The sequence below is a fragment of the Choristoneura fumiferana genome, chromosome 4, assembly GCF_025370935.1.
Source record: "Choristoneura fumiferana chromosome 4, NRCan_CFum_1, whole genome shotgun sequence".
Taxonomy (NCBI): domain Eukaryota; kingdom Metazoa; phylum Arthropoda; class Insecta; order Lepidoptera; family Tortricidae; genus Choristoneura; species Choristoneura fumiferana.
In genome coordinates this window covers 14558256-14585094 of record NC_133475.1, presented here as the reverse complement: position 1 = coordinate 14585094, position 26839 = coordinate 14558256, and the positions used below count along the sequence as shown (strand labels likewise).

The window sequence follows — 26839 nt, the reverse complement described above, 5'->3', positions numbered from 1 at the left end:
TTGCACTTGACTGTACTTAGACAGCTACTGAAAACGCAGTCTATAAATGTAATGCCATAGAAATAGACAGGTACCTATAGGTACTTACCTTAAATATTGAACTTAAAGACAAGATCTTGGCCTATGTTTAAATAACAATATTCATGATGTTATCTCTATTCCACAGATTGCCTTGGTATATTTAAAGGAATTGATTCAGTAGAAATGGTTTCAGTTAGAGAAAGATCGCGTTGCGTACAGCTCACCGGTTGTGATTCAATAGTTTTTTTTAATTTAGGAACTTCAATAACCACAACTACCACAAGTGTTTAAGTGAAGGCGCATTCGAAGATAGTTCATGGCAACTAATAACTTACAGGTAAGCAAAATATGTGTCTACTTATACTTAGGTAGATTTAAACATTTCATTGCCTCAATAAAAATTTCATGCGACAAAGTAGGTAGGTACTTACTGAAAAGTTCAGCTATTAGGTATACTGTAAAGCTTCACTGTTTCTCCCTTAAACTTTTTGATAGTTATTTTGACCACAATTAAGATAATACGGCACTAAGATAATCAGGTATCTTAAGATAATGTTTGCACACGGCAGGGTACCTGGGTAGGTGCAGATTATCACCTTTAAAATAAAACTGAAACGATTCGAAATATTGACATTTCCAAAATAAACTTTAAAAACAAAATAATATGGTCGATTTTTATAATGAGAAAATTTCGAACCTGAAAAGTTTAATTTTAAAGGTGCCAAAAGCCCTGTTTTGCTGATGTCGACTAAATAAAAGTATGAGGACTAAATAAAATTAATCAATAAATAGGCAATTTAAAAGTATAAGCTGCTAACAATACTTAAAGCTATTATTAATCTACATCAAGAGTTCACAACAATTAACTTTTCACCTCAGCACCTCAAGCTCACTCACAAACCTCAAATTCACTTGCTCGTTTGCCAGCCAGTGGAATAATAAAAAAAAAACAGGCAGGTTTTGCTATGAAATATGATTTTGCTCACAACCGGATTTTGCTCACTCCGTGAGACAAAGTAACTTTTTAATATTTTTTTTAAATGCTGAGGACATTGTTGGGTCTACTCACAGAATTCCAAATATTTGAACTTCACTTTGATATGTCACTTTCACTTCAACACGAAAAAAGCGAGAGATAGGATCAAAGTGTTGATTACAATCTTAAATTAAATTTATGCTATTAAAAACAAAGATTAAAATTATATTGATACCTACCTAAATAAATTACATGACAACGAAATATTTTCAAAATGTAAATTTTCCCGCTCTTTTAATAAAGAGTATACAATCTCGTTGCACGAAAGTCTTGTTTTTTTTATAAAAGAATTCCATATACCTACTGCCTCTACAGTTGTAATAAATATTTAGTTGGTGAAATTGATTGAATATGTAACAAATGTATTTATGTTTACGTAATGGAAATCTTAAGAAAAAGACATATTAAAGGTTTAATAACATTTATGATAAATATACGTTTATTGTTCCACTTTTTAATGACTCAAAGATGAGACTTTTTGCAGTACCTATTAAAAATTTTCAACAATGATAGCAATCATGTCTTTCTGTTGACTTTTTAAAGATGTAATCGCGACTGTTTGTATAATTTTTGAGGTTATAATTTTTGGGTTTTAAATGTGATTATTATATACTTATCTGTTTGTTAATAATCAGATTTTATTTAAAAAATTGTGCTTGTTTTGTAAACAGGTAGTACCTACCTATATGTGGTTTTATTTTTACGTTACGTTTAAATTATGTTCTCGCTGCTGAGGTGAAAAATTGTATGTGACACACGAGACCAAAGTTTTTTTGCATCTCGTGTTTGAATCCCTTGCTGCTCTCAGGATTCTTGATGTTTTATTTATTTTTTATTTATTTACTTCGCATGCTCATAAAGTTCGTATTTATGCGGTTAAATCTTCGTCTAGACCAAGGCAATCAGGTGTCAACAGCCACAAACAAAAAGTTTCTATAAGTATATTTTTTATTAATTAGGGTTCTGTACCTCGAAAGGGAAAACGGAACCCTTATAGGATCACTTTGTTGTCCGTCCGTCCGTCTGTCAAGACCCTTTTTCTCAGGAACGCGTCGAGGTATCAAGCAGAAATTGATATCGAATACTCATATCTGCAGTCTCTTGAAGCCTTGAAAAAATCAAACTTTTAAGTCAACGCAATCAAATTCAAAAGTTACAGTCATTAAACAACGTGATTCCATACAAATTGCCGTGCACTGAAAACCTATAGGGTACTGTTTTGTCCTAGAAACTTGAAATTTGGTGTGAAGATAGCTATTATAACACAACCAACTAGAAAAGTCTGAAAATCTTGACTTTTTGTCTGTAAATATCATTGACCAATATAATCTGACCTCACACTACGTACGTTTTGCTTAGGAGCAGGGCTCTGCTTACACTGGATATATTAAATCACTGAAAAAACGGGAAATAATATCTTCAACACATGATTGCCGTTTACATACCTACCTATACATGTGTACGGAACACTCGGTGCGCGAGTCCGAATCGCACTTGCCCGATTTTTTTTATTTATATTTAAAACTAACAATCAATTAAATCAATAAAACTAAAAATTTATAATTATATAGTACAGATTCCGGCAAACTTCTTGAGCATTAAACAAGGGAGTGGGGGAAAGTTTGCGCACCGTACATATACAAGTACCTAAGAGCAATAAAAGTACCTAACTATTTTACGTAGATAAATCTACTTCTAAACACAGTGAGTAAGTCGGAGCTCTTCGCTTCCTTAATAATCCGTCTGACAGTGCTGACAGACGTTTTTGTAGCATCTGCAGTATTCTTCACTGTCTCCATGTCACTCTTTCCGTCTTTCATCATAAAGCATTGTGTGTGATGCATGAAAAAAAAGGCATCTAGTAAGTGAACAATATTGTTTCCACTGTTGCTATTTCATCTCCTCGCAATCGAAGTGAAAAGAAGAGTGTAAAATTCTAGTATTAAGCCTATTTTCCCCTCGACGTGTCTATCCACCCTCGCCGCCGCGTTATCGGCTCGGGTGACTACATGAACGTCACGGGTAAAATGGCTTGTTTTATGCTCTTGTTGTACAATCTACTATTGCTTTCATTTTTCCACAAAAAAAAACAAATAATAAGTACATAGAATTCTAGTATAATCCTTCTCTAAATTTAACTGGTAAGATGTTTTCTTAACACTTTCTGTGAATAAAAAATCGTTTATTTATCATAAATTTCATATTTAATTGAGGGAAAAGTAGGGGGATTTTTTTTTGAAGATATTGTGAATTGTGATGTGTGATCATTGTGATAAATTGATGATTAAGATGTTCCGCCAGGTAAAAAAATAGGTTAGGTCATAATCTAATCACTGACTACTCTAATTTTTATCCCATTAAAGGATGTTATTACTTTACAAAATTGTTAGTGGTTTCCCATATTTTCTCTAGTAAAACTATTTATATTTAAGCCAAAATATTAGTAGGTATCTACCTTGGTATAATTTATTAGCACCTTAATCTAAGGCGTTAGATTTAAAATTACATTGTGATGATCGTGATGATTTATCATGTGTTTAGTGGTAATTCCTTTTCCTTTCGGGATTCCTTTAAGAGTTGTTCACTTACTTGTTCATGCATTACTTTACTATATAATTATATTTTTTCAATTTTATTGATCTATTTGGTTTGATTTCGTTGATGTTTAGTTTCATATAAATAAAAAAATAAATAAAAAATATGTAGAAACTTCTTAGTTTGTGGCTGTTTACACCTGATCGCCTTGGTCTTAGACGAAGATTTTACCTTATGCACTAGAGCATAAAAAGTCTTTTTATGTCTCCTCTCCTAGATCCAGCATAAACACGAGCTTTACGAGCATAAGAAGTGAAAATACAATTTTCATAGACAATAGATTAGTGATGTTTTATTTTTTTACGTAAAATATGTAAGCTGTTATTATATATTTCTAGCTAAAGCAAAATCGTGTTATTCTAAGTGTGAAATTGGTGAAATAGGAAAAATCCTGTAATATTGTCAAAAGCAACAAATATTGTTACTAACTTTTTGCTCGTCTTCTCTTGCAGGAAGAAACCAACCTGTCATAGTCATAACAAACCATTTTAACCAATAGCAGCGTCTCAACCTGTCAGCTGCACGCAGCGCGTCATTGCTTCTCATTGGTCACTAATTGCGGCTCCGTCACGCCTCCCCGACCTTATAAATATCAGCGCGAACTCGCGCCGGACCTCTTTTCCACAGTGTTAATTCAGGCAGGGGTTTTTACTCGGGTTATTTTGTGAGCTAACTCTTATTCAGAATGCCGGAAACTTCAAAAATGAATGGATATACGAAAACTAATGGACACAGTTATGACATGGAAGACGGCTCGGTGTTTCTCTTTACATCCGAATCGGTCGGTGAGGGTCATCCAGGTTAGTTTGAAATCTCCAATATCTAAATGCTGCAGGAATCATGTTACTCGAAAGATGGCCGCCCCAGGCTTGTACGCAAACAATATACAAAATAAAAATGCTCGTTCCTTGGAACTTGACTAATTTAATAATGTATCATGTGGTCTTTTGTGGATAGGGCTCCTCAGTTCCTGTCGAACTACTATGTTACATCATGAGCGGCAGACAATTTCATTTGTCAAAATAGTCTCAACACGTGGTCTGAACCAAACAATGATGAAATTAACTTGTGTGATTTTGCGGGTCGTCCGCATTATATTTTATGTCCTATTTCATGGAATGATTTCCTTGCAGATAAAATGTGCGATCAAATAAGCGACGCCATTCTTGACGCGCATTTACGGCAGGATCCCAACGCGAAAGTAGCATGCGGTAAGTGCAATTATCGATTTTTTACGCGGTGTTTCAAGTAGGTACTCTGAATGTTTACTAACAAGTGTAATAATATTAACAGAAACAGTCACCAAAACTGGAATGGTGCTGCTGTGCGGCGAAATCACTTCTAAAGCCAATGTAGATTACCAGAAGGTAGTCAGAGAGACTGTGAAGCATATTGGCTATGATGACTCATCCAAAGGTAAGATCCTTCAGACATAATCCTTGAAATTGTGCATTAAGTAGTGTTAAGTACAACTCTGGCAATCTGCCAGCTGCCAAAAGAAATCTGTGCATCTAGGAAAACCTTGGAAAAAAAATTGCAAAATATTATTTTTCTGGCAATGAAAGCTAAATTATTATTTCCTACACAATAGGTTTTGATTGGCGTACACTAAACTTATTGCTGGCTATTGAAGAACAAAGTGTAAATATTGCCAATGCTTTTGAATCAAGAGAAGAAATTGATATTGGGGCAGGAGATCAGGTATAATTTCCTCTAGAGCCTGCTGCACGAAACAATTTTGGGTTTCAAATAATCAAGGCTAAACTATCAAAATTGGTGATGCGATGGCGATGAATACTGTGCATGAAATAGGATCTGTCACTGGGATGTCACTATTTCACAATATTTTTGAATAGTTCAACAACAATTGGATTTCATGAAACATTTGAAAACTTCAAATCATTTGTGCATTGGTGTCTATCATCTCTTGTGCTATACTTATAATTTGCATTATGAGTGGGCTGAAACGTCTTGTCACTGATTACATTATGATTACCATGATTGTCCCTTAAGAAAGACATAGAATTTAAAATTTCAGAAGATTCAATTTATAACAGAAACTAGATTTAAAACTATTTGAATTCAAATATCTCATACTAATGGGCATGTTGGGATCAGGGTTTGATTACAAGACATGCAGCGTGATGCTGGCTTTAGACCAGCAATCTCCGAACATTGCTGCCGGAGTGCATGAAAACAGAAACGAGGAGGAAGTAGGAGCAGGTGACCAGGTAATGTCCATCACCATTGCTGAACAAGGTCTCTTATAATTATACCATTACATATATCTTCATACAGGTAGTACCAAATATCATTTTCAGTATTTGTAATAAGAAATTCTTGTAATATCAGACTAGTATCATTTGCGGTACAGGGCCTGACATATTCTAAGGATAATATTTGGAAATCCATTTCATGATTTATCATCTAGTCCACTTGCCATGGGGTAATATTATGAACAGATCAGTCATGATAAAAGAAAATAACGCATTTAGTACATTAATAGATTTAGCTGGGGGCTGTTTCACCATCCATTGATTAGCTTTAACCGCCGGTTAAATGTGATGCCGTCTCCGTCTATTCGAACAAAACAAATAGAGACGGCATCACACCTAACCGCCAGTTAACACTAATCAATGGATGGTGAAACAGCCCCTTAGTTTATTAAATTTGTGATACTAATCTCTGTTTGTATTATTTAAAAGATGTTTTGTTTATGTGGACGGTAATGAGCATAGTACCTAAAGGAATAATGGTATCGAATGCAAAATGCAAATAGACAGACTCTTTTTTTACTGTTTTTGCTATATTTTTGTATAATGTAATGTAAATAGAATCCAAATATGAGCCAGATACATGGCTTTCTATTAAATACAGTGCAATAGAATGTATTTTCTTTTAAGCATCTTAACCATTTTTTAAACTATTTGTCTGTGTTATTGTTTATTCAGGGGTTAATGTTTGGCTATGCAACAGACGAGACTGAAGAGTGCATGCCCCTGACAGTTGTTCTAGCACACAAGCTCAACCAGAAGATTGCAGATTTGAGGCGGAATGGTGAATTCTGGTGGGCGCGTCCAGATTCCAAAACACAGGTAATTTACTTGTCAATAACTTATTGTATTGTCAGATGAATACTGAATGAAATAATTAACAAAATTATTGTAAACATCCACCCCTTCCCAAAAAAAAGTCACTTTGTTGTAAGTTTAATAGTCCAAATGACTTGCTTTTCCTATCAAATTGATACTTGTTTCTGTGTCAATTATAATTGGGAAAAAATGCGACTGTGAAATGATAAGCTTCAGTAAATAAAGCATATTGGGAAACAAGGAATTTAGGTAAATCTGCGAAAGGAAAAATCATGTAAGGAATAACTATGTCTGGTGTAAATGTATATGTAAAAACGATTTTGGGCAAATGTCCTAACCCCCCTGGGGTGTTTAATATGTATTTCAGTATGTATTTATCTATATAAGTATGTTTATCCATTGGCTTAGTACCCATAACACAAGCTTTGCTTACTTTGGGACTAGGTCAATAATTGGTGACAAGAGTCCCGTGATATTTATTTCTTTATTTATATTAGGATATTGTGATGCTAGAAGGTGATTGCTGTTGCAAGCGCTAAGCCAATGCTACTTTGTCATAGGCGATAAATAAATATATTTGCAATATTGACTTTAATATCACCAGTAAAGAGATAACAATTGCATATTAGTGTTGAAAGGAAAACCCCTTCATGAGATTGTCCTGTGGAAAGACTGCCTAACCTCAATTAACCCTTACCCTGGTCTCGCGCGAATTTAGACATGCTATTACACAATGAATCATAGTTTTATATTGTTTACCTACAATAAGAACAAACATTATTTTTAAGGACTTCAATTAATTTTGTACCATTTATAAATTTAGTAAGATCAATTTTATGTGGTCAATAATGTGCACCATGCCTGGAAAAGGGGTCAAAGTTTATAATATCAAATGAAAGGGTTTTGATAAGCAAAATAGGTTTGGTAAGCAAAGCCTTATAAAAAAACTTTTCAAAAACCCTTGAAGTGAAGGGGATGCTGGGCTAGTCCCTGAAATTTCAATACTGGCAAACAGATAAAAATTAAAACAAAGAAAGAATGCATTATGAATTTATGATTGATTATTTATCATATTTTTATTTAACAGTGGTCAAGAAAATACTGGCTAGTTCAAGTCGGACTTTCACATGAAAGATTCCATACCACCATACGATTATCCAAAAGGTTGATGAAAAAGCATTATTAAAGTTTTCTAACCGCAATTAATTTTATTATTTGTTATATCAGGCACCTATTTAATCTATTACAATTTAAAAGATGCTGTATTTTTGACAGATAGTTGAACTAACAAACGGATGTACATCCAGAACATTAATAGTACCTATGTAAAAAAAGCAAAGGAAATCAGGTGCTATTATTTTTTTAATAAAAAAAAACACTTTTCACCTGTTGTGATATGGGTTGTAAGTAATGTAATTATATACGACTGGATATTGAAACCAGTGTAATCAACTGTTTGAATGCAAACAGTTTAAACTTTAAACTGTTTTATCAGTAGTATATTGCAATCTCAAGGTGGTCTGACTGACCCATAGCTATTTAATCTCTCATGTTATGATTTAAGTTTATCATGTTGACATAGTGACGTATTTTTAATTTTTATATTTCAAGTAGGTGGCTAGTATGTAAATATTATGAATTATGACTGAATAATAATGCAGTAAAGATTTGCAGGAATTGCAGCATGCACAAGTAAACACCCGACTATGCATAACACGAGAACTGATACTACAATTTTCGTAAACATTTCTTTTATTACTTATGCAACTCTAAGTAGATAGTTTTTAGATACACAATTAATGAAAGATTGAAAAGTTTTATAAATCGCATTCCTCTAAGAATGAAGGAATTAAAATAACTGTGTATAATATTTTTTGCGGGTTGATTGTTCTTGTCATCTTTGCTTTTATTATTAAGAACTTTAACCAAAAATCCCGTTTTTATAACCAATAGAACGTACACGTACGCCTACGTACTTGCGTACGTACGTTCTATGGTTTATAAAAACGTTTATATCTGTAAGAAATTTTTTAATCTCGCAAGCATAGTTCATTTAAGACTTGTTGCCATGAGCTCGAATGGCGGCACGTTGTACGCCTGGGCTCTTTCATGTGCCACAACGACCACAAGTGATAAAATTGACACCGTCTGCTCCGACATTTGAGATTGATCAAATTAATGTGTATGGAACAAAGACCACACAATGATAATGTTTCTATTTCAAGTACCTATCACGGCTTGTAAGTCGCTTGATTCTTATTAGTCGGTGAAATCTGTGTCATTATTTATGCGCTTATACTAGCTTCCACTGTGCGAGCACACAAGGATATCTTGAATTTTGAGATAACGCAGTCTTGAAATTTTTGCGCACGATTGAAAACGATGACTGCGCCATAATTTTTCAATAGCCATGACCTAATATCATGGGTTTATTTATTTTATACTAAACACAGTAGACACTATACAATAGAAGGTGTTGTAAAAGTTTTCTAGATTTTCCATACATTGGTCGATCTTAAAGTGTATCGCGTCAAAGTCGTGATCATAATGACTACATTTTTATCAAAAACCCGTGCGAGTGGTCAGTTAAACTTCACCCTGAAAAATATTTCGGATTTATTTTATGACTTCTCATACTTCTGAGCAAGTAATCAATCAAAAATATCTGAACACGCCTTTAACAATGGAGTCGTGTTCAAGTATTTTTGATTAATTATTAGCTCAAATGTATAAGAACTCTTAAGTATAAGACTTAGAATCGTAGGTTATGTTATGATGGTCTTGTACAATTCACAACAATTCTCAGGTGACCTGCGAGTACGTGTTCGCTGGCGGCGCTACTGTGCCACAGAGAGTTCACACCATTGTGGTATCCCTGCAGCACTCAGAGAAGGTAATTATTCCTTAATTGGTCAGCTTTGCATGGGCTAAAACTCGATAATAAGCGTTTTCCCAGGGATAAGAGCAAGCTAGATCGATTTGTCATCCTCGAAAACCCCTACATACCAAACTTCATCGTATATATACAAGAATTGCTCATTTAAAAGTAATAATAATCAGCGGCTCCATACTTTATTTTAGCATTTTATTCTTGCACAACTGTCATAATAAATAGAAGTGAATAGTCTAATTTTAAGCGTTTCGTAGAAGTCTGAAAGAAAAAACAGTATTTATTTTGAATAGAGTTTCCAAGGTTGGGAAGAAAATTCCACGAGTGAAAGAACCTAGTAAATCTTACTTGCTTTGATTGCAACCAAGGTCTTCTAAGTTATTGGCTCGTGTAGCTAGTTTATATACATTTCTGTAAACTCTGAAGATTGATTTCTTGCCTGATAATTAATTATTCATACTTTTATTACGTAAAGATAAGCTTTTTCATGCCCTATTTTGTGTCAACACGCGGCTTATCGATTGATACGTCTAAGATTTTAAACAATGGCGTGTTTGAGTTTATTTTTCTCGACGTATCAATCAAGACTTGGTTTTGCCCTCTGCAGGAAAAATGATTTCTCTGTTCTTGCCGTCATTACAACTGTGCAAACTGTCTTATTTTTTATGACTCATAAAAAAAACCTGCGCCTAGGTAATTTATGCTTGACACAGATGAGTAATTTGGAAAGTATTTCGCAAGTTAGTTAATCATTTGCATTATAATTTATATTTTGTGTCTTTTGTTGTAAATCAATGAAGTAGCTATTAATTTGAGTTTAACTTGTTCCAATCACTACCTCCTAAATAACTTGAAAACAAGTTTCAAATGGATTGTAAGAAAATATTTACTTCACCTACAAAACAATACATACTATGATACAATACAATACAAATTTGAATATTCTTTTTTGCACACCACAAATCAGTACAAAAAATGTATATTAGACACATGAATTCAGAACACATCTAACATTTACAGGGAAAGCCGGCCTGGAAATATTTATAATTCATAAGAAAAACTAATCAAGGTAATCAAAAAGACGGAAAAAGTCCGATCGGGACATGTCTAGGGAAATCCGAACAATCGCTGGCAAATTTTAATATTATATTTTATATTATAAAACTAGTAGCTCGCCCGGCTTCACACGGGTGCTACTTTGAAAAAATAAAGGTTTAAAATTAAATAATTGAGCATAAAAGAAGTAGCCATGTCATAATTTACAGCAAAATGGCAAGTTATAAGAATTTACGTTGAATCTAGCTGTTGCCTGCGACTTAGTCCGCGAAAAATTCGATTTTCGCACGCGCCTGCTTGAACTATTCAGCTGTCCTTTTTAGGGTTCAGTAGTCAACTAGGAACCCTTATACTTAGTTTCGCCATCTGTCTGTCCGTTCGAGTCTAAGCTCAGAGACCGTTAGTACTAGAAAGCTGTAATTTGGCATGAATATACATATCAGTCATGCCGACAGTGGTAAAATAAAAATAAAAAAACAATAAAAATTGTAGGTTGCCTCCCATAGACGTAAAGTGGGGCTGATTTTTTTTTTCGACTAACCCTATAGTGTGGGGTATCGTTGGGTAGGTCTTTTGGGACAATTGGGCGGTTACCGAGGTGAAACTTGTGCAAATTTTCATTAAAATCCAGCGTCCTTTAAAATCTAAACTGTTGGGTGGAAAAATTTGAAAAAATTCAGGATAGTAGTAAGTATATCTAATTTGCAAGGAAACTTATAACGGCTAAGATCGCTTGAGAATTGTAAGTAGTTTCAGAGTAAATAGCAGCATAAGGTATAAAATATACCTAAACTTGGAAGATTCCGTACACAACTACACAATACGAAATCCTTAGAAAAATATTACTTGATTTTTTCGTAATGGCTCCGGAACCCTATCCTAATTTTATCACGATTGTTTAGTACATTAAGCATGAAAGGGAAACATACTCATTTTTGCATAGGGAAACGCTTGCCCATTCAAACTATACAATAATCCGGGTTAAACTATGTTCTATACTATCGCTGTATGAAGTTTCATCACGATCCGTTGAGTACTTTAAGCGTGAAAGCGTTACGAGGGCTGATTGATAAGTGTCCGAAACGGACAGAAAAAAATCAAGATATTTAAATCAAATTTATTTTTCAACATATGTTCCTCCTAACTCTATACATTTAATCCAACGCTTCTCCAGAGCCATTATGCCATCTTCATAGAAGCTTTTGTCGAGACCCTCAAAATAGTCATTAACGGCGTCAATGACATCCGTGTTAGTGGAAAATATCTGTCACCCTACCCATTTTTTTTAAATTTGGGAACAGGTGGAAGTTGCACGGGGCCAAATCCGGTGAATATGGCGGGTGGGGCAGTATTTGAAAGCGTAACTCTTGAATTTTTGCCATCGCAACTCTAGTCTAGACGTGTCGACTGGTGCATTGTCATGGTGGAAAAATGTTTTTTCTTAGCCAAATGAGGTCTTTTTTTCTTTGACTGAGTCTCTTAGCTTTTGCAACAGGTTTGCATAATATTGGACAATTATTCTTTCCTTTTTCTAGGTAATCCACATGAATTACACCTCTTGCATCCCAAAATACTGTTGCCTTCACTTTACCGGCAGACAATGTCGTCTTGGCCTTTTTTGGTGCAGGTTCCCCACTCCTTGTCCACTGTTTTGACTGTTCTTTCGTTTCCGGCGTGTAGTGGTGGATCCACGTTTCATCGACTGTTACAAATTTACGAAGAAACTCGCTGCGATTCTGTTTATAGAGCTGCAAACACTTCTTTGAATCATCAGCTCGTCGTTTCTTTTGCTCATCGCTCAGCAGTCGCGGCACCCATCTCGCACAAAGCTTTTTCATCGATAAATAATAAATAATAAATATCACGGGACAATTCACACCAATTGACCTAGTCCCAAAGTAAGCTTAGCAAAGCTTGTGTTATGGGTACTAAGCAACGGATAAATATAATTATATGGATAGATACATACTTAAATACATATTGAACACCCAAGACCCGAGAACAAACATTCGTATTTTTCATACAAATATCTGCCCCGACACGGGAATCGAACCCGGGACCTCAAGCTTCGTAGTCAGGTTCTCTAACCACTAGGCCATCTGGTCGTCTAAATGTTCATGTAATATGTTGAAAACGCGTTCCGATGAGATATTTGCAATCTCTGCTATGTCTCTCAATTTTAAACGACCATTTCCGGGGTAGTAACCTCATTTGGCCGTCCACTGCGGGGAGCGTCATTGCAGCTTAGTCGTCCTCGTTTAAAATCCGCTACCCAAGTGTAGACAGTAACTAAATGAAGGAGAAGAGTCCCCTAATACACAGTCCAGCTTAGTTTTAATTTGACTCGCAGATTTCCTTTTAATTTCATAAAACTTTATCACCTCTGTTTTTTCCATTTTGATGAAATAGAAACGTCAGACTCACTTAAAACGGCTATATTTCTTTTTACTAACAACAATAATTTAACAATATTACGCGATTAAAATGAAGAAAGATGGGGAATGACGTTCCTGCGGAAATTTTGTTTTTATTTTTTTATTTTTGTTTTGGATTATTTTCAACCAGCCCTCGTACAAACAAATATGCTCACATTCGCATTTATAATATTAGTAAGAATTAGTAGTATAGGATAGGCTATGGTTACATCAAAAATATGTAGTTAAATAATTATACGTGTAATAAAAGGAGTTCTCCAATGTAATTTTATACCTTAAACAACAATAGTAATACGAATCGTGAGATCGTGACATATTATATTGGTCTGAAGTACCAACCTATGCATATTGTATTTTGGTGTGGGCATCGGTTATGTTAAGAAATGCGATTAAACTTATTAAAAAAAAAAGTCTATGAATTATGTATGAACTTAAAATTATACCAGATTCTGAGTTAATGTAAATAAGCAGAAGAAATCGCTCTGAAGTGATATGGCCGCCTATTGTTTATCTTGTAATTTTTTCTCTATGTGTTCTGTATCTTTTACTGTTGTGTTGTGCAATAAGAGTCGTTGTATTATATTTGTAAGCCTGATTTTACTTTGGGTCAAGAGAATTTATGAATAATTGTATTTCATTTTAATATAAAGTATGAGGTAGGCATATGTGACGTCCTTCGGCTGATATGATGATGATGATGATGATAAACTTTAATGTCAAATATTTTTGAAGTTAACTCTGTACAGACCATTCTTCGAAATTTCACTTCTCACAGCATCTTAATTTTCTATTAATAATTTATTTTTTCTAACCACATTCTAGATCACATTGGAAACTCTTCGTGAGGAGATCAAAGAAAAAGTCATCAAAGAAGTGATCCCTGCTCAATACATCGACGAGAAAACCGTCGTGCATATCAACCCGTGCGGTCTATTCATCATTGGAGGTCCACAGGTAACATACACTACTCAATTTTATCTAGGCATAATTATTTTTCATTTTACTAAACTAAAATATATAACGTCATTCAAATGGCGATTTAACAATTTAAAAAATCTGTGTTTAAAGTACAGATGGAAAGATTTTATTAAATGTCGATATATTAGCACACAAATAAGAACAATAACACGTTTTTAACAAATAACATGTCATTGTGTTTTCTGTACTGTATACTGTGTTGGTGTGCAATAAAGAGTTATTGTATTGTAATAGTTAAAACGTAAAATCCAGACTGTGAACATTTGAAGAATTTATAGAAAATTATCTAATCTAAATAAATTAGCACCGGTCGCACACCGGAATAAATTCATTATTTTCGCATACGTCTTTTGTTCAGAAAAGGTATTTACTTTATGTCTACCAGAAAACTTGTGTGCTAGCTATAATGCTAGCTAAGCCAGGCATTAATTTGTACATATTTTAAGCTATTTATTTGTAAAACACTATTAAGCTGTAACTTTGTCGTACAAGCAGCTGGCGCGCGTACTTCAACCTTCGTACATTTGACAGAAGCGTGCAAGCTATTTGCATGAAAACTTGCGTGCTATAGTGAAAAACTAACCTAACCAACAAAATGGTAGAAAACCCCTGACTTTATCACTTCAAAGTTCAATATCTCAAAAACGGCTAAATTGATTTTGATGAAACATGTCTAAGAACCATCGTTAGAAAACCTTATTTCAAATTAAAAAAATCGAATACAATTCGGTCCACCTGGTTAATCTGTCATCTCCCAGGATAACAGGATCAAAGGAATTTGGGCAAACAGACACACACACATAGCGGTCAAACTTATAACAACCCTATTTTTGCGTCGGGGGTTAATAAAATATAGCATGGTGTAAATGACACTTATAAAAATCACAGACTAAAACTCCAATCGATAAAACAGACTATGCTATGAGGTGGAATGTTTAAAACCCGAATCTATAAAACTGGCCTGGCCATTCAACATGGAAATGCTGCCTATTATGTCATCGACTGAAATTTTTAAATATATTTTTTGTTTTTAATTGTTAACTAATTAGTTTTTCTATAAATGTTTTGTTATTTGTCTACATAATTATCTCACTTTAATTAAACCAGATATAAAAAATTCAACTTCTGTACCCATGTATTGATTTATGCGTGCGAAGCCGTGGGTAAACACTAGTTGAAAATAAAACGCACAGGTTCCACAGAATGAAATGCGACTTTACACAGTATCGATAAACACGTGGCACAGTGGTGTCGCACACTAGTCTTTTATGTTTCGTTACATGCATATTACGTTTTGTTACTTTGACGTCCCTTGTTTTTTTATCTATAATAAAAAATAAGTAGCGTTAATTTTATTCATATAACACAGTTTTCCTTAAGTTTAAATATTTTAATCCAGACATATTTGGACTGCAATTTAAATAAAACGCCCAATGCATAGACCGCAGCAACTCTCTTTGAGTAAAACGAAACGTTGTGTCAAATGTCATTTGCACCAAGCTAAAGTGCAATTAGTATTTTATTTAAATTATTTACGCAGTATTTACAAAGTACATAGAGTATATAAATATAGATTTTAACGCATTCACCGCCACCGACGCTTATATGCGTTTTCGGAACTTCACCCAGTGCCGCTGTCATAATTATTCATACATCTTGAACGCACATGTGCGTCGGTGGCGCCTGTGGAAGTCAGGTGGCAGTGAATGCGTTAACCTACATGATTTAATATCGTTTAAAAATTGTAAAATCTGGTCCGATGCGATGCGAGCTGTTTGGTGGAAATTATCGTCGCGATCCGAATATTATACTTGCTTGTGTGAGTTAGCCGTAAATTTATCGGTGATCTTTTGAGGTGACTTTTTAGCGGTGATCATTGCAACTTTTGTATTGTTCCAGTCGGATGCCGGCCTTACTGGTCGTAAGATCATAGTGGACACATATGGCGGTTGGGGCGCCCACGGAGGCGGTGCATTCTCCGGCAAAGATTTCACTAAAGTCGACCGGTCGGCCGCTTACGCCGCTCGTTGGGTCGCCAAGTCACTCGTCAAGGCTGGCCTTTGCCGCCGCTGCATGGTTCAGGTGAGACATTACATACTTTATTACAGACCAAAGTAAAAACATGGAAAAAGGAGGTTATATCTCTCCCTCTCTAGAGTTGCCTAACGAAAATGTATATTCGACGCCATACCGGTATCTTCATGTTTATAACTGGAGTGTAGTATTCAACTCAATATATAAATGTATGTGTATATTGACTTCGATTGGCATTTTTGTTACTTATTAAATTAAAGACTAGCCTACGACATAGAAGTGGATCTATCTATTTCGTTAATTACATGCTACTGATATCATTTCAGTTATGCACTGACGTGAAAGACCTCAAAGTATAAAAGCTATCACCGTTTTATTCTTAGTTTGTTTATTTGAACGTTTACGTTTAAGGTCGCATACGCTATCGGCGTGGCCGAGCCTCTCTCCATCACAGTGTTCGACTACGGAACCTCTCACAAGACGCAGCAAGAGCTCCTCCGCATCGTGCAAAACAACTTTGACCTGCGGCCCGGCAAGATCGTCAAGTAAGACTTATTACTTATTTAAACAGCCTGTACAATAGAAATGGGTGCTTAAATCCGGATCTGAAAATTCGAAGGGTCAGATCCTCAAGCAGATCTGAATCCCTTATCGAGTTTTATCGACTCCGAGGAGTTACTAATTCCGGCCAAACTGTCAGATCGAGTGGCCCGCGATCAGTGAATCAGCACTCTCTTTGCTTTCGTTCAAACACATCGGATATGTTCGATTGGGTTCGGTGGGGCGCTTAGCCGGTATGCTGGTAGTAAATCCGAAATGACCCGCAGCAAGAATCACTTTAACTTCAGTACCTCAATCAGTAATCTCAAACATGGTTGTACTAAACCGATCCGGTCGGAAGTACTGTATTTTACAAGTCGGGAGTCGGTTCCGATATCGGAGCTATCGAAATCGCTATATATATATATATTATATATATATGTACGCAAACCGAGCGTGTCAATTTTTGAATAGGTAGACACGTTATTGGCTCATTTCATTATTTAGGTTTAGTCGGACCCTTTATTTTAAATATTACCTTCTGTTAAATATTACCGTCGCATGGTAACATACAAACCAAGTTATCAAACAACCTAAAAAAAGTTAGGACGTTGTTTATGACACGCTGGATCGCCAACAGGCGTCACCCACGTTTCTTTTGGTTCATGAAAAACACATTCTCGCACATCGTTGGTGGAAACGAAACCTGAAGATTTGTGCGTTTGCATTCAATGAGTTTTACAGTTCAGTACTTCAAACTTTATCTTCAATTCTGAGTTCTTGTGTTATTTTTCTTTCAGGGAGCTGAACCTCCGAGCGCCCATATATCAGAGGACCAGCACTTATGGTCACTTCGGGCGAGAGGGCTTCCCGTGGGAGAATCCCAAGCCGCTCGTAGAATGACTTCAGACTTGAGCCCTAGAACATTGTAAATATTCCACCAGTATCTAAACACTTAATCTACGTGTGTCTTTGTAGCGAGGGCGCGGAGATTGTATCGCTGATGTCTCTCTATAGACGATTTATGTTCGAGCGAGTCTAATCTCGCCTGTGGAACCGTGCAACGGCGTTCCAACGGCGAAGGTCACACTCGCCGGACTCAGTGTAATTGTTAAGTATTCATTAGATTAGACACATTAGACACGTAGGTTTAACACGGTGCCGTCATATCTGAATTTGAGTTAGTTCAGGGGTTCGCTAGGCAGTCCCATTTTCCCAAGATAACATTTTCCCGTTTTTAGACAATGAATTGTGATTTTTATTTTATATAACAGTTTTAAATGAATTGATTATTATGTATGCCTGATGTGTTAAGTATAATTTGACGCACTTTAAATAGTGGGCTGCCTTCAATCTCGAATGTTTTCATAGTGAGCTTTACTTTTTAAGTGCTATGATTGAGTAGAGTAGACTACTGCTCCAGTCGCGTCACAGTGCGCGTGCGCGCTGCAAATACAGTGCTGCGGGGCGGCGCGAACGCCGTTTTAATATTAATAAGTCTTAATTTACAATTTTACTTAAGTGTCAGTGAACTGCCGATTATTATTGATGATTATATTTTGCCAATTTTTGTTGGCGCAGCGTCCCGCGCAGCACAATTTGTGCTGTGTTTCTGAAAAGGTAAAAGGAAAGGAGCCATTTTGAAAACACACCGACCAGTCCGGGGCAGTAGTGCACTGTGCATTTACCCACGACATAATTATACAAATTCCGCCAGTAGGCTTGATTAGGCGAGGCGCTAACCGTACTTTTTATGACATTAGAATTTAGAATTTTAACTATTCGTAGGTCGGTTAGTGAGTATTGTGATTATATGTTTTGATCTGTTTCGACCCGTTAAAAGTTTCTAATTGACTTACTGTGGATTATCGATTTATCAGATTGTGGAATTTAAACTAATATTAAAATTGTGTTCTCCCGGCACATTATCGGGATTTGAAAAAGTGTTTTATTTAAACGATAACATAACAATAATTTGTCTTTATTCTTGTGACTGGAGCCACGAAGCTACTATCCTCCTCGCTGCTATCTTCGTCTGAGACATACGAATGGTGTCCGTAGTCAACCAGTTTTGCATATCAAAGCAATGCGATGCCCTGTAAAAATATGTATATGAAAATATGAGCTAAAAATCAGACCGATTTTAATTCTTTTAGCGCTAAGGGTGCTATTCTACGTTCTAACTAAATCGTCATAGTGCCAAAGTAAACATTACTGTAACATCGCGAACTAGCCACCAGCTGGCGTTGTCTGTTCATTGCGCGGCCGACGCAGCACACGCAGTGGACAGAAAACGCTTGCAGGAGCAGGAGTGGTCAGTGGAAAAACTAAAAAGAAAAACATAGGTTTTGTAGTCTAGAACTTTGTTAAAATAACTTAGGGTAGGCCAACGAAACTAATTTTTGAGTTGAGTCGCGTAAATTCTGCTGCATTCGGACTTTTATGAAATCAAAATTACGCGACTCGCAACTCAAAACAATTTAGCTCCAAGATTTCCAGTTATCGGTCCCCTACTATTGAAGTGTAAGTTACAGAGTTCTTGACTACAAGACTTATTTTTACTATTTATTTTAAGTTTTTAAGGCAGCGTAGTTTTTGATTTTTTTAATAATTGTAACTATATGAACTGGACTACTTCTTAAAGGACTGGCCCTTATATGCAGGGGACAGAGAGCAGTAGAAGTATCGGGGGGAGGCCTTTGCTCAGCAGTGAGACAGAATACGCTAACAATAATAATAATATGGGTATCAAATGTCAAAAGGAAAGGATGTTTATTTACCTGGGAACAGTAATAGTGGGCGAGCTTTCTTTGAGGTCCCTGTCGTGAACTCCGAGGTAGTGCCAGGGGTCGATATCTCCGTGAATGTTGATGGTGTTGTTCACATCGGGCTCTAAGCCGCCGAACGCTAGGTTTACACGCTCCACTGCGTCGTAGACAAATTCTTCGTCGAAACTAAAAAAAAAAATACTGTAAAAATAGAGTAGTCTTGCCCAGACTTGAGAAAAATAAATAAATAGTAATGTTAAAATCGCTAAAATGATTTAAGACAATACTGTAAAATCTACAATTCATTATCGGCTCCACTCAACCAAAAAAAAATATAATTAGGTACTTGTGGTACACGAAATTAATATAATTAAAATGTTATGCTAAATTCGGTTTAGTAGTTAATTCTCGAAAGAGTAGGTACCTATTAAATATCCACCCACCCTTATCAATTCATCTCTTACCGTTCGCTGAAAGCCTTCTTGCAAATATCAACGTAAAAGTCTACAGTTAGCCATACAAGTGGGTCGAACACCGTGCCAATTCTGGGTGCTGTTTGGAAGAACCCATATTCTGTACAAGTTTGGAAATACCAAGCTCGAGCTGAAAGTATTAAGTTATAATGTTAATTATAATTTTATAGTCGCTGATTAGAAAGCTTGAATGATTTCTACTTATAGAAGTGTGTACCCTTTAAATTGTAATTGTACTTTTTAATAGGGAGTAGAAAACGATTTAAAGGTAACACGACTAATTGAACTGTTAAAAGAAAGTACTCACAGTTAGACCTAGGTTGACTGTACGTATTAATGAGAGCTTCGTATCTCATGTCCCAGCAAGTGGTGAGGCCGGCAGTTTGGGCGATGTACCCTCCAATCTTCTCCATCGGAGTGTTTCCTGTATATTCAAGAACATCTTTATTAAGTACAACTTAAGTGAGTAGCCTCCTTAGATTAAGTACTATAAGATTTGATATATAGCCTCGTTTTCGCCATTGTCCTATCCGAAAGTTCTTAAGAATTCTATACATGAACGTCGCTGCTAATTCGCCGTGAAGTAGGTAGCGTCTTTACCAAAAAGACAAGGGTCCCCTCGAGTGGGCCTCGATACTATTATAATATTCGCTTACACAAATGTACCTTGTCATTTTTTTACGTTTCAAAGTGGTTTAGGTTTCACTATGTTTATTAATTAGTCCTTAATTAAGGGTCGCGGCATTCCTAAGGACGGCATTGGCCATGTCAGCGGACCAGCGGTGTGTTGTCACCAGCCGGAAGACTTCCACTTTTGAACAAAGGTCCCTGTAGAACGCCACAAAAACAACTCGCCACTTGCATCCACCGCGGTGGCTTGTAACTCTCGCGATGTCGTCAGTCCACCTAGAGGGAGGCCTGTCAAAGTTTCCTTTCTCCCGGCGGTGTGCTGTGAGCCATTTAATTTTATACATAGATACAAACTAGAGTTTACCCGCGGCTTCGTACGCGTAAACTATTCGATCTGATAGTTACAATTGAAATGCCGAGATATTACAAAATTCCTCTTGGGAAATTCCAAAATTTATATCGTGTTCTTCATTGAGGTTGTGTTAAGATCAACTGTACAAAATTTCATGACTAAACCCAGTGGTTGAAATTTCTTTCGCATTTATAATATTAGTAAGATACCTACATAGATGTAAACCAAAGACTAACCGTAAGCAGTGCCCAGGAAGTTGTTGCAGATGTTGGTCAGTACTCCAGGCTGTGCACTCTGTACGGAACCCGAAAACCTCCAGCTGATTAAACCCGAGAAGTATCCTAGTTCGTACACATCATCATAATCTATTAGGGGCCAGCATAACCTGTAAGAATTATCATGTGATGTAAAATATCCATGCATATTTTTTCAGGAAGCTTGTAGGTATCTACAAGCGTGTGGAAGAGTACCTATATGCTTAAGTAGATATAATTAGTAAAGGAGCCATGGCCAAGAAATTCCCCTTTGGTATGCCGTAGTTGAATGCCAAAAAGAAAGAAGAAAGTAGAAGAAAATTTGATTCTAATTAAGAAATCCTTAGGTACAAATTATATTGGGGGGGCCGTGACGGATCCGAAGAAAATTGGGTTCTAATGAGGTTTTAATAAGGTACACATTACATTAGGGCCGGATGGGTACGGATCCAGAACACGTCAGACGAAAGGTTAGTATAAGATTTTATATGTGAAGTGCTCGACCAAGACATCAATTTTATAGAAATTTACGCTGTCGTTAAATAATTATTACGAGTATTTACGGAAAGTATCCTTTTCAACTTAACTTTTCAACCTCATGTTATTGCGCGAAGATCACTTTTACATTGCGCTTTGCATGGGCGTACCCAGCTTCTGGCCTAGGGGGGTGCAAGTCAGATTTTTAGGTCCTTTTTCTGCGAGTACGGGTAAAAAAAAATTTATTCATTTATTTTAATATTCCAAACTTACAATTATCATTACGGGTTACATACCCATTGGAATAATTTAGCTAAAAATACACAACGACTTAAATATTTTATGTAGGTACACAAAATACATGAACTCGCCCTAATCACTGATCAAAAATGTATACGAGGCGTAATATATTGCAGAACATACAATTTCCCCCTTGCCCCCCCCCCTAGGTACGCCCATGGCGCTTTGTACAGATGTGTTGTTGGTATATATACCTACCTAAGTACTTATGTTGGCGTTGAAATGGTCAAATAGAAGGTAGTTTCGTTGCTTTACCTATATGCTTGTTCCAAGGAACGCCTTCCTGCTTCCGTTTTCAAAGCTTCCACCGTTTCTAATATACCTTGTCGGATAACATCTATGCACTGTTCGCCGCCCTCTGATAAGAAAGCTTCGTGCACTGTCTCCAAATAACCTAAAGGAAGAATAAATTTTATAGCCCTTCTTTCACTCTGTTGTATAAGAAGTAGGTAGAGTAAGTAAAAGTTTGTCATTTCGTTACGTTTACGTAGGTAGAGTCATTCACGATTGACGCGTGCCGTGGTTCTTATTACAATGTCATTAATGGCTAATTTTGACAAAATCACGCGTCTTCGTGGATGGCACTAGGTATAGGTACTTGTAAATAAGTACCTATAAAAAAATTGAAAGTATATATTATTAAGTCGGCGCAGTAGGGGAAATTGAATTGCGCGCTGGGGAGGAAGCTTTGCACAATCAATTTCACGATGATTTTTGGTGGACATATGAAATGTCAACATTTACAGCGAAAATATTCCACCCTGATACGCGATTTACCTACTTGCTTCGACTGTACGTTGACTGTACCGCCACGATCGTTAATTTGGGACTCACTTAAGATCGAATATCTGTCATTTTGTGTGACAATTCAAAGGATTTTTTGACGAAATGGGTCCCAAAATAACGCCCGTGACCGTACCATTATGCGAAGTTTCGAAAGCAACGACTAAAAGAAACAGCCAGCTCGAATATTTCCAATGCCTTTTGCAGGCACCCACCAGTAAAATCAACTTGTCCTTTTATGGGTCCGCTAGACGCCACTGTTCCCAGTACCAAGTGAGGATAGCGCTGTTTGAACCACAGCACCATATTCGCGGCATACGACCCTCCGTACAGGATGACCGGGCTGTCAGCAAAGCGCGGCTGTTGCTTCATGGCTTGGATGAAGTACGCTAGGTCGGCGAGCGCTTGGTCCACGTTTAGGAATCGCAGGTTTTCCGTGGTAAAGTTTCTGGAAAAATATTTCAGGTTAAAATTTATTATTTTACCGGATATTGCGGCGTACTTTGACCCTTAATAAGATGGGCTATGGATTACTTAGGTGACGGGCTACCTATTACATTAGAACCCATGGCTGTGCAATCATTCAACGATATTCTAATAGGTCTGGCTGTAAGAGCCGAGTGCCATGTCACAGGATAACAAATTTCCTGTTATACTGTGGCCATGTAGTTATTTTTATAGCGATTATTGTATGTTAAATCGTTAATTACTTAAAGGATTTTATCTTAAACTTATAAAATACTGATAATTATTCTTAAATAAATTTATAATTATAATATTAGCCATTAGGCCAAATTAGGTACCTACAAGCATTTGCAAAGTAGCTCAACAATATCCCGGTTCGCAACTGTACAAGTAGGTACTTAAGTAGCGTTATACCTACTTACCTACATTTTGTCTGTGTTATATGTTGTACCACAGAATAAGTAATAGGACAAGTAGTTGTACGATCACCGAAAACCGAAGTTATGTCAGCTTTTGTGGGAAAGACCGCATAACTGTTAATTACAGTGTAGTCCGGCTAGTAAGTCGTATAATATCACCGGTCACTTGGCCGTCGTTATAACCAGATTCTACTGCGATGGATTTTGGAATTCTTTTTTTTTTACCTATAGGTACCTAACGATAACAGAAATGAGAAGTAAAATGGTAATATGAAAACAATAGGAAGGTACTAACGCGTATGGAACGGTTTCCCCGTAGTATCTGTGCTCCGTGTAAACCTGGTAGCCATGGTTTTCGCGCGCCATTTCGAACATGTTCCCGCCTAGCAGCCAGCCGGCTGCAATATTCCATTCGCCCCCTACCAGAATGAAGATTGGTGAACCAGGGCCGCCGAAGAACTCTTCGTTGAACATGTAGCGCTGGAGATAACAAGTATTGTATTGTATACTCTATTGTACATAAAACATATGAAAATAACAGTTAACAAAACAAAGAGATGTACAAAGGCGAAGTCGCGGTAGACAATCCACTAAAATAGTGTTATTAAGATAGACCTCCACTGGAAAACGGTATTGGTATGGGTGAGGTACATAGGTCATTACATACATATATACCTACTTACCTACATACTCACAAGTTCTATGGAGGGAGGCCAGCATGAATGTCTACAGGCAGCGTTTTGTCTGCGGATCGAAATGTTTATGCACCAGAGAAGATTTAAACTTCGATGACCTTGCGAAAAAGTGCTCTACAATTTTTCTGTTTTAACCGAGTAGGTGAAAAAGTTTTAGTAGCCTACTTAGAGGCTTGATCTTGGCCTCTAAAGCAGTAGATCGTGGATACGAACCCGGGCTGCACTTCTGAGTTTTTCATAACATGTCCGAGATTTTATTTGTAATTCAACATTAGATTAGTAAAACATCGCGAGAAATTTGTATACACCTACTAAGAAATTTTATGGTGAGTGTACAGCTGCTAATCCGCAGTGGATACCAGCGGGAACTACAGCCCACGCTCTCTCATTCTTAGACGAGACCTGTGCACTACATAACGTATACTGAGTAGCGACTCCTAGCGCCATCTAGTGAACAAATATAGAAAGTTCTCCCCACACTTAGATAAAAGGAAATTACTGATCAAGTAAGTACAAACCATAAGAAAAGTGTCCGAGTTTTGCGGGTTAAAGTGATCAACAGGCATCGAGATAAAGGTTTGGAAGACGTTGCGCGCGCTCAAACGCGCGGTCTCGGCTGGCGGCGGCATGTCCACCCGGATCGGGGGCTCGATCACGCGCGGGTCCGGCACGATCTCAGCGCACGCGCATACTGCCAGGACCAGGAGCAGGCTCAACTGAAAAGGTATATTTGTCGCAATACGATTGTTGAGGGCCAACGTTAGCTGGCGCGGGTGCACGGAGCAGGCGCACGCCTTCGGATGCGGTACAGGTAAGATCTGTCGCACGCGACGCGCGCAGTTAGCGCTGCTCATACTATATATACTCAGCGGCACAAAATTTGGCCCACCCTTCATACAAAATTACCGATTCTGCATACATTTCAAGGTCAGATTTTTTGCCGCTCAGTATATTTTTCAATAGGCGTCACCTAGCGTAGGCCCTGAAGCCGTTATATAAGTACCTACCATCTCGCAACGCGTAAAACGCCCATTACGTAGGGAAAGACCTTATTTCTCCTATAGTAGGTATGTTAGGTACACATACAACATACAACGCAGCTGGTACATCTATAACATGCACGTAGGAGAGTATTTAAAAGTAAATTCAACCTAGCCAACCATATCAGAGCCCACAAGCTTTTTTAGGGGCCGCCACCATGGAAATCGATGATAAAATGGTTGATTAAATTCAATACCTATATAATTTTTATGCTCGGCGGGCCACTCACAGAAGCTTGGCGGCCGCAGGTTGAGTAGCTAAGCTACTATCTTATACTTCACTATAATGTAGTGAAACGAACTGGCCATTATAGTAAAGGTGGATCCAGCCCTTGGCTGGGTTTAGGAGAACAGTAGATATTTTTTTAAGCTCATTGTTTTTTTAATAGAAGTGGGGCGATGCCCACGAGAGGGATTACCCACTAAAAACACGAGGTTCCTCGTTGCCATTGTGGGATGCCGCGAGAGCATCCATGAAGCACACACTGGCGACCCCGAGATGGGGCTCCTCACGTCGACTCCGTGCAATACAGGCTCGGCTCAGTCAGGCCCGAGCCTGTACGCGCCCTCATCGGCCTGGATTGCGAGGCTTTAACGCAAGCCAAGCAGTAGGTAGGATAGGGGGCTCGCGCAGGCTAATCACAGCTCTTGCAATATCCATGCAGTCTCGGGCCCCGGGCCCTCCGGCCCAATCTGGCATCAAGACTGATTGTATCATAATACTTACACACATGAAAAATGTCTTCGGATACTCATTATCCCTAGAAAAATTTCATGTTTTGGCTCAGTAATTACGTATTACACGTCTAAATTGAAATGTTCAAAACTGTTTAGGGATAAAAAGTGCCCCTAGGCACTTTTGATGAGTGTATTTAGGGATCTTAACAAGTCGTCGTGTCGGTCCATCTTGTAGAGGGCCAACTCATTAAACTAGGTAAGTATTTAAAACTGGGTAAGTAGGTACCTCGTTGGTTACGAAAGTTATTTATGTGCAAAACTTACCTTTTCCATTTTATTAACACAGGTCCTACAAAATCACAAACACATTATGTACAGACCAACGAATATTTGATTACAATTGCTAATTATCATATTTGTCATTATCGTAAGCCTAAGTGATAAATTTGACAAATCTAATACGTCTTATCGCTATCGACCTAATTTTAATCTGACGATTAGCGGAGATTACCTTTAGTGGAATTCCTACATATCATAATTTCATATTCACTGGCCGTAAAATAACTACTTTTTCTGTGTGCTCGCCTCGCTCACTAGGCACGAGCATTATGGTCGCAATTGTAGTTACCTCGCTTGGCTCGTCGTCGTAACCTAACTAATTTTCCGAAACCTAAATATACACTAAAAGTGACCTTTTACATTACCGATATCTCTTCTAAGTAGATAATATTACGGACCCCTACACTGCGCAGTGCGCACGCACTTGGGCGGGTTTTGTGACAGTTTGCTATATCAATATAAAAATAAAAAGGCCAATGACAGTTCATG

General features: G+C 37.1%; 3 protein-coding genes across 5 annotated transcripts in view; 1 reads left to right on the top strand and 2 right to left on the bottom strand.

Moving 5' to 3' along the window:
* Positions 1 to 26839, bottom strand: part of LOC141427523 (uncharacterized) — a 131746-nt gene that overhangs the window by 27024 nt on the left and 77883 nt on the right. The gene's annotated exons all lie outside the window — the stretch shown is intronic.
* On the top strand, positions 219 to 18620 carry Sam-S (S-adenosylmethionine Synthetase). 2 transcript variants are annotated; one of them, XM_074087064.1, is made up of 11 exons: positions 219 to 358; positions 4105 to 4452; positions 4786 to 4863; positions 4946 to 5068; positions 5244 to 5353; positions 6604 to 6747; positions 9551 to 9637; positions 13948 to 14079; positions 16003 to 16185; positions 16549 to 16682; positions 17478 to 18620. In XM_074087064.1, the coding sequence occupies exons 2-11, from the start codon at positions 4338 to 4340 to the stop codon at positions 17578 to 17580; spliced, it is 1209 nt and encodes a 402-aa protein (XP_073943165.1). In that variant the 5' UTR covers positions 219 to 358; positions 4105 to 4337; the 3' UTR covers positions 17581 to 18620. The 2 variants fall into 2 exon arrangements, with proteins under 2 accessions (XP_073943165.1, XP_073943164.1); XM_074087063.1 differs by lacking the exon at positions 5244 to 5353 and adding an exon at positions 5771 to 5883 and having other exon boundaries at positions 220 to 358.
* LOC141427531 (putative serine protease K12H4.7) lies at positions 18579 to 26444 on the bottom strand. Its single transcript, XM_074087062.1, has 10 exons — positions 26336 to 26444; positions 24812 to 25009; positions 23894 to 24078; positions 22930 to 23162; positions 22187 to 22325; positions 21137 to 21285; positions 20226 to 20342; positions 19910 to 20048; positions 19458 to 19631; positions 18579 to 18773 (listed from the first exon to the last, which is right to left on the bottom strand). The coding sequence occupies exons 1-10, from the start codon at positions 26342 to 26344 to the stop codon at positions 18659 to 18661; spliced, it is 1458 nt and encodes a 485-aa protein (XP_073943163.1). The 5' UTR covers positions 26345 to 26444; the 3' UTR covers positions 18579 to 18658.